The sequence below is a fragment of the Ursus americanus genome, chromosome 4, assembly GCF_024610735.1.
Source record: "Ursus americanus isolate L20-20 chromosome 4, mUrsAme1.1.p, whole genome shotgun sequence".
Classification (NCBI taxonomy): Eukaryota; Metazoa; Chordata; class Mammalia; order Carnivora; family Ursidae; genus Ursus; species Ursus americanus.
Window position 1 is genome coordinate 13,584,863 of NC_142130.1, and position 14,627 is coordinate 13,599,489.

The 14,627-nt window shown below is 35.4% G+C and overlaps 1 protein-coding gene across 6 annotated transcripts in view; it reads left to right on the forward strand.

The window, feature by feature from the left end:
• NAALADL2 (N-acetylated alpha-linked acidic dipeptidase like 2) overlaps positions 1 to 14,627 on the forward strand; it is a 1,315,864-nt gene that overhangs the window by 805,576 nt on the left and 495,661 nt on the right. For all 6 annotated transcript variants that reach the window (XM_045788671.2, XM_087861406.1, XM_045788670.2 and 3 more), the window contains one exon: positions 5,015 to 5,134. In XM_045788671.2, coding sequence (XP_045644627.2) covers positions 5,015 to 5,134 — 120 coding nt within the window. The remainder of the gene's footprint in view (positions 1 to 5,014; positions 5,135 to 14,627) is intronic.

Here is a 14,627-nt window from a genome sequence, read left to right on the forward strand (position 1 = left end):
AATTTATTAAAATTGGGAAAGCTTAAAGTATTTTTTCTTCTGGACAAATCTATTTTTTCTTACTCTGGTATCTTATTCTTAACTTACATAATTCTATCTATTGGCTTTGGAGATTATAGACTTAAAACATGGAAATGGAAACGCAACAGAATTGTGCTTCAGTTTGGTTAAATTTCTATATTACAGTAGTTTTAACTCAATTTTTTCATCCTTTAGATGGGTGTGCATTACATATTAGATTATAAAACATTTTGCAAACTTTTTAAATAATTACTATATGTCAAGACAACTAACTACTACTCTGGCTTGTCTTTGTTATTTCTGCTATAGAAATGTGGTCATCATGTCAGTAAGCCTTACATTTAGTATATCATTGTAGCAAATACTTTTTTCAGCAAGTGTATATATTACAGTAAAAAAAAAAAGTGATAAAATTGACAAGCCACCTCTTTATCTGATCTTTTACACCAAAAGCAGCAAAATGGGTTGTGTGTCTCATGCTTAATGCTGGATTCAGTTGGAATGTACTAGTTTAACACAGTAGCTGGTATCCCTTCTGACTGGTTAGGAGTGCACTTTAACTGATTAGTACTTGCGTTGTAGTTATTAAAGATTTTAAATAGCCAAATATTTTTTAAATATTAATATTTTTAAAATATTAATAGTTATTTAATATTAAAATATTAAGTATTTTATACAGCTCCCTACTTATGCCAGCCCCTAATTGGTCTTCACTTGCTAGATTACCATCCTGAGAATGAGTTTGAAAAGGTGATGACTGATTAGTGATGTCTTCTACAGGAGTGGGAGGAAGCAGCATTGCTTTTCATGCTTTGGTACAGTATGGTTTTCATGATAATGTCCGTGTGATGGAAAACCATTGAGTGAACTTGAGAAAGAAGTTCTAATAAAATTCTAGCAGTCTCTGAATTTTGAAGTCTTCATAAATATTGACGCATTAATGCCTTCTAGAAAAGACAGAGGTAAACATGGGAGGACATTTTGATTTTACAAATTTTCAATAGACACAAACACTAATTCGAAGAGGATTCAGAGCTAGATTATGTAAGATAGTAGTAAATTTCTGAGGTAAAACTTGTGTTTGGGTGACTAGTACGTCTGATGGCACTGTATTTTGTCAGTATGAGAAATGCTTCGGTTTACCGTTTCTGGCTCTGAGTAGAAAATTACTGTTTTAGTCAAAGCAGCAATGCTTTTCAAACATTCTGTACATTTAGAATCTATTAGAGAAGAGCTAAGAGGATCCAGAGTGATTGATTTGGTTGAAAATGTCAAGTCTGAAAAATTTCAAAGCATACATCATTTCATCAGCATGAATAATTTTCGCTACCTCAAGATAGAAGAGAAACATGGCACTGGATTGTTCATCACTTCGGAGCACAGGCCACCCACAGGGGGACGGCCCTAGATATTCTTCTCTGACCTGGTTATTTCCATGATTGTCCTATTTATTTCCTTTAGCTGACTACAGGAAATAACAATTCTGTTCATTTTCTTAGTTATTCCTTCCTGTTGCTTCTGCTCAGGATAGCCTCACCATTTTTGTGTAGAAGTGTAAAACCACTGATATAACAGAATATCACTTGTTTTAAAATGTTTTGAGTCTTTGTTATTGCTAATTATCTGGTTTATGATTCCTTCTAATCACATATTTTGCCACCAAAGATAATATACTTTAACTTTTAGTGTTTCTCTCGAAACCGTGCCACTTTCTCTCTTAACTGCTACCACTCTCATTTCAATACTTCATTTCAATACTTCAAAATCTTTAATGAAGTATCCTTCATTACCCATTCAATACTCCACTGTCACTTCAATACTTCAAAATCTTTAATGAAGTATAAAATATTTGGTTTTTGTTACAGTTGTTGCTGTTGTTTTAAGTTCTTTGTTCTTAGTTAAAAATTAATGTATCAAATTTAAAAATTAATGTGTAGACTTTTCTGTATCTCTCCCTGGTTAAATTAAAAAAAAAAATAAAACAAAACAGAACTAGTTCCATTTTACTTTGCGCCTCTCAATTTCCCCCTCCTATGAGGCAGGCAAGTCCTCAGTGGAGAAGTTGGTGCACACAAGTGAAGAGTTCAACAAGTACATAGGTTCCTGCTCATTTGATATTTTCCAAAGGGACTAGTCAGATGTAACTTAATCCTTGGTATTTGGACGTAAATTAAACATAATACCTCAACTGGTTGACTGGATGATCGTCTAGTGTGACAGAATACATACAATAAGAAAAGTTCATTGTAGAAACAAGAATGTGTGGAAAGAAATGGCTTGACATTTTATCATATCATTGTGTATTGATTTGTGCTCAGAAAAATTCAATGTGCTTTCTTGCAGCTGTGATTTTTCAGTTTGCTTAAAGGTAAATAGGAAAGACTTTCAGGAAGGACCTGATTCAGAGGCATCTTTTGAAGGCAATAGATACATTTTTATCACCACCTGTCAAACCATGAGAACATTGATTTCTGTAACTATTGATTTTTAATGCAGAAGCCAAAATAAATTGGTATAATGATGCTGTGTTGAGGAAAATTTTTGTGAAAAAAGAAAAAAAAAAAACCCTCTTCCTCTGTGTTAAATGCTTGAATCTATTGATGTGCTATTTAAAGAATGATCATCAAAGAGCTCTTTAATTAAAATTGCCATTATTGAGGCAAGCTATTGCTATTTTCCAATATGTAAACTGGTGTATTTTTAACTCTCACATCTTTCTGTTATATAAAAAACAAACAAAAAGTTGAACTCTAGCCCACACCCTCTCAAAACAGCGTGATCTTCCCCCAGCCTCTCCTAAATATGAAAAATATGTTCATTAATATAACCAATTGAGTAATATCCCTGTTTTATGATGATATCCGTGAATCACACATAATTAGTAGGTAGCTTAAAAATTTAAATGAATAATATGAATTCTCTGAATTTTTCAATGTGATGATTACTAATATTATATGATCATTTATTTAATCAGGCTTTTAAAATCATAAATCTGCAGTTATTTATATAGTAATGGTATTAGCAAACTCAAAAATTATATTAATAAGGCACTGCTTTAATCATATTTTAATAGGAACAAAATTATTATCCAAAACCATTTTGACGGAAGTATTTTTAACAAGAAGGTTTTCTTAGGGAATCCATTTGACAGTACACCTTAACTTTTCAGAGATATCGTATAAACTATAATCATTTCAATTTAATACCAATAAGCCAACAGTGTATGCTGGACATCTGGTGAGGGGTGAGAAAGGTGCATGATGGGCCTTCACTGAGGAAGATTTATATATAAAGAGATGAGTCCAGTGAGGTCCTCAGGAGAGTCAGAAACAAATCACTGGGATTCAAAGAAGAGAAGGTCGCATATTCTTGGGCAACAGGGAAATCCAGTTCATCAGAAGGTAACATTTGAAAAGGGTTTTACTGTATCAGTAAAGTTTTGACAGATGCAGATGAATGAAATAGCTAAGAAAATATTTCATGCCAGAAATATTTCCTCTAACAGATTTGCTGGTATCTTGGTGGTATTCACATGTGCTTCTAAAAACAGAATTCTCTCTTCATATGAGTCTTCTATTGAAGCCCTTTGCATGAAACTGGAGAAAGAAATTAGCTCCAGATGAGAAACGTGGGAAGTTAGAGGTCTGGATTCTCCATCTTTATTCTTTCACTATTTACCACCACTAACTCCTTAATGTCTCAATGTATATATGCTGTAGTTTGAAACAGCACATTCTGTATTATAATGTTATCATTGGAGAGCATAACAATTAATATTTTTTAAAAGACTTATTTATTTTGGGGGGGAGGGGCAGAGGGAGAGAATCTTCAAGCAGATTCCCCACTGAGCGCAGAGTGCTGTGTGGGGCTCAATCTCAGGAATCTGAGATCATGACCTGAGCCAAAAATGAGAGTGAGATGATTAACCTACTAAGCCACCCAGGCACCCCAACAATTACTATTTTAATGGTAGAAATTATGGAAACTAAACCTAAAAGTAATCATCTTGGATCACAGGACTATGTGTTTGATAGAACTCTCAGTTTGATAGGTACTTTTCAAGGAGATTCCGGGAAAGAGGCAACTACATCAGAGGATTCTCATTAGAATCTCCAGAAAGGCATAAAATTTTAACATTAATAAAAGGGGACTTTTAAAAATAAAAAGTATTTGATGTAGGATATAAGATAACTGTAGGGAGGGTAGTGGGAAATGTGACAGAAATCGTCACCTGGGCTCATGGTCTAAAATCCTTGAATGCCAGACTAGCGCATATGGTTGGTTGTACAGGTTCTTTCCTGCATAACCCAAGGAGCTGTCATTCACACCGAATATATGCACCACCTGAACAGCCGTGTATAATGTACTTTACTTAATTTGGATAACAATTAAGGGCCTTTGAATTGTTTTTAAGTCTAGGAATGGTATGATTATTGTTGAACTTTAAGGAAATTAATCATATTTTGTAAAATGTTTCAAAATTCAGAAACATAAATATATAATATACCAAACTCAATTGTCTGTTAGAGGAATTAATTGGGTTTGTAACTTGTTTAGAAGGGAGAGGGCAAAGGAAAAATGAATCTAAAACTTTTTTTCGAAATTTTTATTTAAATTCAATTTAGTTAACATAGTGTATTATTAGTTTCACGGGTAGAATTTGTTGATTCATCAGTTGCATATAAGACCTAGTGCTCATTACATCAACTGCCCTCCTTAATGCCCATCACCCAATTACCCCATCCCCCCACTCACCTCCCTTCCAACAACCCTCAGTTTGTGACTCTAAACCGTTTTTTCAAGTGACCTGAAGAATTGTTGTACCCTGATAGAAATAGAAAGATCATGTTTCTTGGTGATTGGGTCAGGGTAAGTGTTGCAATAGTTCTTTTTTGAATATTTCAATTTATTGTGAATGATTTTATCATACTAAATGGACAGTTTGCTGTACTTCTTCCTGCAAGACTATTTTTCTTTTTGTCTTCTCTTTCAGGCTGAAGTCATTGATGTGAGTTATGGAAATGCAGATGATTTAAAAAGGATTCAAAAAATGAAAAATACAACGAATCAGATTGCACTCCTGAAATTAGGAAAATTGCCATTACTTTATAAGGTTGGTCCAATGGCTGTCTGTTTGTTGGTGGTGGGGTGAATATTTTGGGGTTTTTTGACTTATATGCCTCTGTGAGTGGAGAGAATGAGAGAGAGAGACCTAGAGAGAGAGAGAAAGAGAGGCACAGAGAGTCAGAGAGTGTCACAGGAAGATGATTTTGCCAAAATAGAACTTTTTAAATTAAAATCTTTGTACTTATTACTTAAGACAGAAGATAATTTAAGCCAGAAATCGGAGTTCGTGGGACCTTGTTAAAATTGGCATATTCTTTATTGTAATACTTATGTAGAGTAATAAATGAGAATCAGAGTGTCCTCTTCTTATGACATATGTGAAACTTGTGTTATCAAAACTGACTAATTACTGTGTGCTTTGTGTTAGCCCAGTACCTAGCAGATTTACAGTCCTTAGTGATTGATTTTGTCAACTGTATAACTTCACAGTTACTGACTGTGCTCAAGAATTTAATTAAAATATACTATGCTGAGGAGAAACAATTTTGATTTATTTTATTTAAATAGAAGTTTATTAACAGTCATCCACTAGTTGCATTTACATAATTAAAGCAGCTCAATCTAAGTATCTCATAGTGAACCACCACGATGGACAGCCACTACTGCTCATTCTTATTTCATTTTCTTTTTCTATTCTATTCTAAAAAGAATGGTTGGGGCATGTGGATGGTGCAGTCAGTTAAGCATCCGACTCTTGGATTCTGCTCAGATCTTGATCTCAGGGTTGTGAGCTTGAGCCCTGCGTGGAGCTCCCAGCTCAGCACAGAATCTGCTTAAGACTCCCTATCCCTCTTCCTCCCCTCCTCCCTGCTCTCTCTTGCATGCGCACACGATCTCTCTCTAAACTAAATAAATAAATCTTAAAAAAAAAAAAAAAAAAAGGATGGTCAGTGTAGTATCACTGGAACTCTCTGGTTCTGAAGATATATTGGATTTCTCCTCATCAACACTTAAAGGTCTTTGCTTCCCAAGTCCAAAAAATTTTCCAGAAATCTGTTTGCACACTCTGTAAGGAGACAAGAGAACATCCTGTATCTGTTATTCATGACCTTCCATGGATACCCTTATACTTAAATCGGTGTCTGATAGTAGATAATTGGCTAGAATTTTAAGGTAGTCTTAAAAATACATTATATTTGAGATATGTGATATTTGTGTGTCAATGTGATATTAATTTTTAGCAGTGTAATTTGTCAATATATATTAAAACACTTAATCACGTTTTGATCCAGTAATTCCAGTTCAACAGTATATTATAAAGAGGAAAAAACACAGATGATAAACATAAAGATCATCAATGATGTGACAAATTTTAGAAATTATACATCTGTCCAGTTTAGTATTGAAAATGATACTATTTGTATGGCTATATAATTACATGTAAAGAAGAATATTGAATAGCATGTGAAAATCCTCATAAGTCAAACAAGTTATAAAGTAGACATTTATAGTAATTATCATAATAATGATTGTATTATTACTTCCTAAAGATAGTATGTTAGTAATATAGGATAAGTAGTTTTCTAAATTTTTTAAAAATGTATTGTCACATTAATTTTCACAATAATCATATTATTGAGCAGGGAACATTATTATCTTCAATTTACAGGAGAGGTAACTAAGGCAGGAAACGAATAAGCGACTGGCTCAAAGATGACCAGATAGTCAAATGAAACAATCAGGATTTACACCCAGGCAGTCTCACCTCACAAACTGCGTCTTTAGTAAGTGTATGTGTAGTTAGAGTAGATTGGTGGATGGATATAGCTAGCTAGCTAATCGAGGTGACAAATTGAAATTTTTAACTGAAGCTCTAATATGTACAAGAGTGCGTATTTCAATATGAACTACCCAACACCAGTATTTCAAAGGAAATAATTTAAAACATGTTAGAGTGTTGTTGAACCTCATATATCTAGTATATAAAAGGTTTGGAGGAGGGGCAGGGAGAAGAATTTATGAATATAAATTTTGGAGAAATTTATTTTTTTTTAAAGACTTTACTTATTTATCTGAGAGAGACAGTGGGTGAGAGAGAGAAAGAGAAAGAGATCATGAGCAGGGGCAGAGGGAGAAACAGACTCCTGGCTGAGCAGGGAGCCCAGTGGGGGGTGGATCCCAGGACCCTGAGATCATGACCTGAGCCGAAGGCAGGAGCTTCACTGACTGAGCCACCCAGGCGCCCCTGGAGAAATTTATTTTAGGTTCCACTGTAAGCCTAGTGTTTAGGGCTTCAGTGGAACCATGTAGAGGGCTTAATGTGTGTCCTCGGCAGTGTGGGGGACATGGTAGACTGGTGCCTGACTCACCTGAGAAACCTGAAATTAAGAAATGGGTTTGCTCAGCATCTAATAACTGAGCAGAAAATGAGTGTCTGTGTTGGGATTGGCCTGTGTCTCCAGAGCTGGGAGCAGAAAAATGTATGTGTTTATATATTTATGTAACACCTGGATCTCTCTACAGTTATACACACACACACACACACACACACACACACACACACACTTATTTTCCAGAGACCTAGAATCAGTGTCTATAATTGTCTTTTTAAAAAAACACAAAGTAGCTGCCTGCCCGGCCCTTCCTGTAGTCCTTGCTGTCTAGAGAATGCACTCATGTTTATAGTGACTCCTGAAAAGGTAGAATCCAGTAGTAGAGAGGTAACACAAATTCATACCGGTCTGAAAGCTATCCAAAAAAGCAAAACTAATTTATATTAGGTATATTTTCTAGTGAAACAAAAGAGTATACGTGATTACACGTTTTTGTGAAGCTACTTGTGTTTAGGCCCAGTCAAACCTATAGTTCTCTGATCTGGGCTAGACTAGTGGGAGCGGATTATTTCTCCTGGCCAAGAAATGGTTTGCCTGCCCACTCCTCCAAACCCTCTTGTTCTGATGCACCTTTTTTTGACCCCAAAAGGCTCACAGCTCTTCATTGTTATTTACTCCAGCTTCTAGGAGCCAATTATATAAATTGGGTCAATGGAATTATGGATGATTTCTACTTCTTTATATTTTCCCATTGTTAGTAATATGGGCTAGGTGTTTTTCTAAGCATTTTTTATGTACTATCACATTACTTCATAATAACAATATTATTGAAGTAGAGACCATTATTATCTTCAATTTATAGGTAAGTATCATTAGCACATGAGGAAAGAAAGAAAACAGAGTTCACGCCTTCTTCAATAACTGACCGGAGCTGGTGGAGGGCAGGAAGATGAAATTTTAAATCAAGGGTACAGTTTTAGGCACGATGTGAGACAACGTATTCTAATTATTTCAGACACGTGACTCAGATTGATTACAGGACTTTTAAATTACCAATAATCAGCATAAGTCTTCTTCTAGGTGTTTGGGGATGCACTCTAGGTATGTTCTGAGCGGGCAATGGGAAACAGAGCAGCATTGTCTCTGGTATTGAATTCTGCTTGTTCAGTCTTCCAGTGATAGACGTGACTAAAATGCTGTTTGTGGGAGGGGCCAGTTATATAAACTGGTGAAATTATGTATGACTAAAAATTCAAGTTAGATAAGATATTCAAAAACTTTTGTGAACAGAATTTATAGGCCAAATACTCAAAATCCTTACCAGTAGATTGCGAGTTAAAACAAAGCACGTTCCTTTATATTTGACTGCTCCAGGGACTATTTACATTATGAAAGCATTTGGCCCTCTCTACAAAGCAATGAAGTAGTCGTTTACCTAGAATAGGACGCAATTATTACGAACCTGGTGTATTTCCCCTAATCATCTTATTTATAGGCCCATGAGTAGACTTAACAAAGAGATACATGCGGAATCCCCTCCAGACAGAGCCTTCCACAAACAGTATATCTTCTAGGAGGAGGAGACAAGGCATCCTTTCTTTAACTTTAAATTTCACTCTAGCCATCTCTGTGTTCTGTGGATTATCCCTGATATTTGGAGGAATCATTCATAATACGTTTATTAATACACATTCATATAGTGAAGAAAAAGGAAGCATGGGCTAGATAAGGTTGTACAGCCTGGTAACAGCTGAGCGTGTTTCACTGGTCCATCAAGTACATTCTGGGGCTGACACTGGAAAGCGAGGTAATAGAGCGATACCGCTGGGTTGGGAATGGCAGAGAACCAGTTGACTTCTTTGTGTATCACAACTGCTAATCATGATTCTCAGTAAGCATCTGGACTGGGAACGTGCAGCTGAATGAGTAAAGAGAAAAGGTCATCTTTTCTTACTTGTGCAGTAGCTACTAACTCAGAGTTCGGAAATAAATTTGGGTGGGATTCTCTGCATCTGAGATAGAGCAAAAAGGGAACCTAATTGTGATATTATCTCCTACAATGTGTAGAAAAATAATATGTGGCCAAGAAGGAGGAGATCTCATTAGTGTTATCGTAAATACCATCGATGTGTTCATTTAGTCTCCATGAAGGGTTTGATGAGAAAATCCCTACACCGTGTAGCAGAAATGATGAAAGACACATGCCTTCATTTATCCGTTGTTACTGCGGGAGAGAGCCAAGCCAGTTCTCCAGATCTAACTCGTGCTAATTCCCTTCAGCTTAAACCTTAGAGGAAAGGCTTTAGGTTTATTTTAGTTTTGTATTTTAGCAGTTTATTTTATGGGAGAGTGTTTTCCTTCTTTAAGCTTTTTAAAGACAGAATATTATTTTATATGTCATAATGGATCCACTTAGATTTCTCTGTGACAATCTGAAACTTAGTCTTGGGTCCTGGGATCATGACCTGAGCTGAAGACAGATGTTTAACTGACGGAGCCACCGAGGTGCCCCTTCTCTCTTTTTTTTTTTTTCCTTCTGGCAGTAATATTTTTATTCTGGGAACTTTAGGTTGGAGTAAAGAAAGGGAGGAAGAGGGGTACAATCCAAATGCTGAGTGAGAGAATGAAACAGGTGGCTTCCATGCCCAATAGGGAAAGAGCAGAAGCACAGGCTTTCGGTTTATTTTAGTTTTGTATTTTAGCACTTTATTTTATGGGAGAGTGCTTTAATTCTTTAAGCTTCAAGACAGAATATTATTTTATATGTCATAATGGATTCACTTAGATTTCTCTGTGACAATCTGAAACTTAGTAAAGCCCATCCTAAGACCCTCACATATTCCCAAATTGCTGAATAGCACTCTAGTATGAAATTTATTTTATAAATGCAATAAAAGCATTTGGCTTTCTTTTTAGAGCCCTTTTCACAAAAGCAATAATAAAAAAAATTACTGTATACTTCATGACAACTAGAAATCATATAAATCCTGAAACGTGGAGGCTGGGCCATTGTCTAGGTCTATACCACACATCAGCCTCATGTCGTACAGAAGTTAAATTTGTATGCAGTGAAATTACAGATGAATACATATTCTTATGCCTTTTTTGCATGTGAAATTACACATAAAAATCCACAAATGCTATTGCTGTTTTTTATAAAAGGAGTAACAGACAGCACATTCCTAGTACTCACTGTTATATAGTAAAATATATCTGTAAGTATTAACTGGTTTTTAAATTTTCCTTATTTACATTTTTATCCTTATAATCAGAATTTTAATGATCCAGGAATCCAAATGATTTTGAAATTTCCTACAAATGAACCATTTTCCTATCTATTCATCCAATAAGATTTATATTTTAATATTAATTGTGCATTGTTTGGCCAGTGTGTAACTTAACCAACCACTACTTGAGTTCATAAAGCATTCTTACACAGGCTCTTAGAAGAGCCTGGAGGGAAATGAGAAGTAGGAAACAACTGTTAGGTGTTTATACTTTTGAATAGAATGTTTCCCACAGATTAGGAAGGAGGAGTAGTATTTAAAGACAAGTAAACTTCACACTATTTACTTAATTTACAAAATAATTAAATTTAAAATGTTGAATTGGGGATTTAGTGAGGAAATATCTATAGTATTTGTGATCTTCCAATCAATATTCAACAAATGGACAATTGGATCATCAATAAGAAATCTTCTAGTTTAGGTAAAGTAAATGCTGAGAAACACTATATTTGAAAACTAACTTCACATGAAGCATTTACAGGCTTTTCAGATTTGCTGAACTATAGTTTAGTTCATTCCAGTCTCCTTTTCTTTTTTTCTGATGGCATTAATTCACATAACCACGTTCAAAAGAATTATTTTTTCTTCTAGTTAATAACAGACAGCATTTACTCTACTTTAAGTGGTAGAAGTATAAGATGGTAAAATTAAAATTTAATTTCTTATCCCCTAAAATCAAAATATGCATTTAGCTAAGAACATCAAAAATATGCAGTGCCCAGTGCAGTAATACAACGACGAGCGTAAAAGGGAGTCAATATTTTTTAGAGATAAACTATTCACGGTGTGTTTTACGTGTGTGTGGTGTGTGCACGTGCACACTGGTGTACTCTCATGTCTGAGGTGCCAGTGAGGCTGGAAAGATAGGAAAAAAGAGGAAAAAAACACTTTTTTTTAAAGATTTTATTTATTTATGTGAGAGAGCGAGAGCAAGACAGAGAGGAGAGCACACGAGCAGCAGGGAGGGGCAGAGGGAGAGGCAGAGGGAGAAGCAGACCTCTCTTGAGCAGGGAGCCGATGCAGGACTCCATCCCGAGACTCTGGGATCATGAGCCACCCAGGCACCCCAAAAACCCCCGTGTTTTTTTGTGTTGTTTTATTTTTTAAAGCTTTCTTTGACTGCTTTTTTAATTTTTTTTTTTACGATTTTATTTATTTATTCGACAGAGATAGAGACAGCCAGCGAGAGAGGGAACACAAGCAGGGGGAGTGGGAGAGGAAGAAGCAGGCTCCCAGCGGAGGAGCCTGATGTGGGGCTCGATCCCATAATGCCAGGATCATGCCCTGAGCCGAAGGCAGACGCTTAACCGCTGCGCCACCCAGGCTCCCCAAAAGCCCCCGTTTTTATTGAAAGTTGTAGTGCATTGTAGCTTGCCCTGGTATGGATGATCCTAGTGGATCTATTTATGTGGCATTCTATGAATATTTCAGATGAAAAAAAAAATTTAAATCAGCACGGTTGTATGGTGCTTTTAGATATTGTTTTGTGCATTGAAGCGAACTTGCTCCTTTTATCTTAAGACAATGTTTTAAAGTATTTTACAAAAATAAAAAACAAGCACTATCTTAATACTTAGGGTATGCTTGTTCACTGACTGATTTATTGAGGTACTTCCTACCCAGTTCTCAGAAGTAATTACAAAAGACCAATGCTCCATATTTTGTAATTATAAGACTTCAGAGCTGCTCCGTTGATCACAGAAAACATGGTCAGGACTAGAACACAAAGTCAGAAAACAATGGTTTAATGTATTTAAAAACTAAATCTGCTGTTGTGTTTTAAATCAGAATGCTTTCCATTTTCCACTGACTGACTTTACTTATTTTTCTAAATGACTTAGGCCAAATATTACCATATCTACAAAAGTTAAGTAGTTTTTGTTGAAATACAACTTCAATCATAAGTTATAATGAAAAAACTTTGGACTGTGTCATTTTTCTGCCATGTAGTAATCAGACTTTAAGAAAGTGAGTTTAGGATAAGAATAACTAATTGAGGGGCGCCTGGGTGGCACAGCGGTTAAGCGTCTGCCTTCGGCTCAGGGCGTGATCCTGGCGTTATGGGATCGAGCCCCACATCAGGCTCTTCCGCTATGAGCCTGCTTCTTCCTCTCCCACTCCCCCTGCTTGTGTTCCCTCTCTCGCTGGCTGTCTCTATCTCTGTTGAATAAATAAAATCTTTAAAAAAAAAAAAAAAGAATAACTAATTGAATGCTTCAGATCCTATTCCTAATATTAAAGTGTTTTTTTGTGACTTAAAACCAAATGAAGGTATGTCTACAAATCTTCAAAGTGTATAGTGAATGAATCCCATAATTTGGAAGTCATGTCTGTATTTTACCTATGTGATAATATAATTTAATTAGATTTACTATCTCAATATCATAAAATCAAGACAAGTGACATCATGTATTCGAAGAGATGATTTTTGCATATATGTCGTAATATGGTCACCAGAAGTAATCTCCATGGAGTCACACGAGTTTGGCACCACAAGAAAAGTCACAAAGCACGTTGTTGCTCCTAAGTGTTACAGTATAAATTAAGAAAAGCAAGAAATCAAGAAAGGGAGAGATGGAAGCCAGAGACAGACAAGGATGGAGGGAGGGAAGAAGGAAGGAGAAAAACAACCGATTTTTTTTCTGGTTCATTCCCTGAAGTCACACATGTTTCAGAAATATGTTTTATATATTACATATTAGTCTAAAATCTGAAAGAGTAAGCTTTAGACATATTTTAACTTTGGGAATTATACCTCTGAAATCTTGGAGGTTTTGTTTGTTTTCTCGCTCTCTCTCTTTTTTTAAATTACATTCTCTACAGTGGTAATAAAAATAATATCAACTCTTAAGGTTGTGTGAGCATTACATTTGAGAATGCAAGCATAACTCTTTTTTCTTAAAGATTTTATTTATTTGCGAGAGAGAGAGTGAGAGAGCACAAGTCGGGGTGGGGAAAGGGAGGAGAAGCAGGCTCCGCACTGAGCAGGGAGCCCCATGGGGCTCTATCCCAGGACCCTGGGATCATGACCCAAGCCCAAGGCAGGTGCTTAACTGACTGAGCCACCCAGGCGCCCCAGCAAGCATAACTCTTGATAAATATTATTATTAAGCCCTTAAAAACTGAGAATCTAATGGGAAGGGACATGAATTTAATAGTGAGGAAATGGCAGTTCTTTCAAACTTTCAGAATAATATACTTATTAGATAAATCAATTATAGAAATATTATCTCTCAAGATTGCACTTTTGCACGATTTAACAATAAGAATCATGTAGATGCCGTGTAGCATAATTTGAATCTCAAGGAAAAAATTAAACTTGTCTCTTTAATTTTTTTTTTGATAGAGTAAGACAGATACAAATTAATGGAGAAAAGAACGTTAAAAATAAATATAAATGATTAAGGATGAATATAAACAATGACCTAACAGGATAGTGCCTACTTTCATTTTTTACATTCTTCAGTGTTTATTTTTATGCGCAAACTTTTTTGAGGTGATGGAATTGTGTAATATTATGAAAATAATATTTTGGTAATTAAAATTATATTTACGGAATAGTACTATAACCAGCTACACATTTTAAATTTGTTGTGAAAGTGGAGGTATCATGTATGGCTCCAAAAACATAATGAAATTGCCTGAATCATAAGGTTTTTTTAGAAATTAATTGAAATAATACATATAAGTGTTCAACACAATGTCTAGAACGTACTAAGCATTTAACTGAAAATAAGCCAATATTTTATTTAATCACACCAAAATGTTTTACCAGTGACTGCATTTTCTATTTGCATTTCATTTCCTTAATGGTCACTATTCTGTGTAATCAAAATCTAAGATCGTATTCATTACATCCTATGATCCCTGCCTTGTTTGTTCTGCGTAAGGCTCAGTACTTCAGTAGAGGGTTTAGATT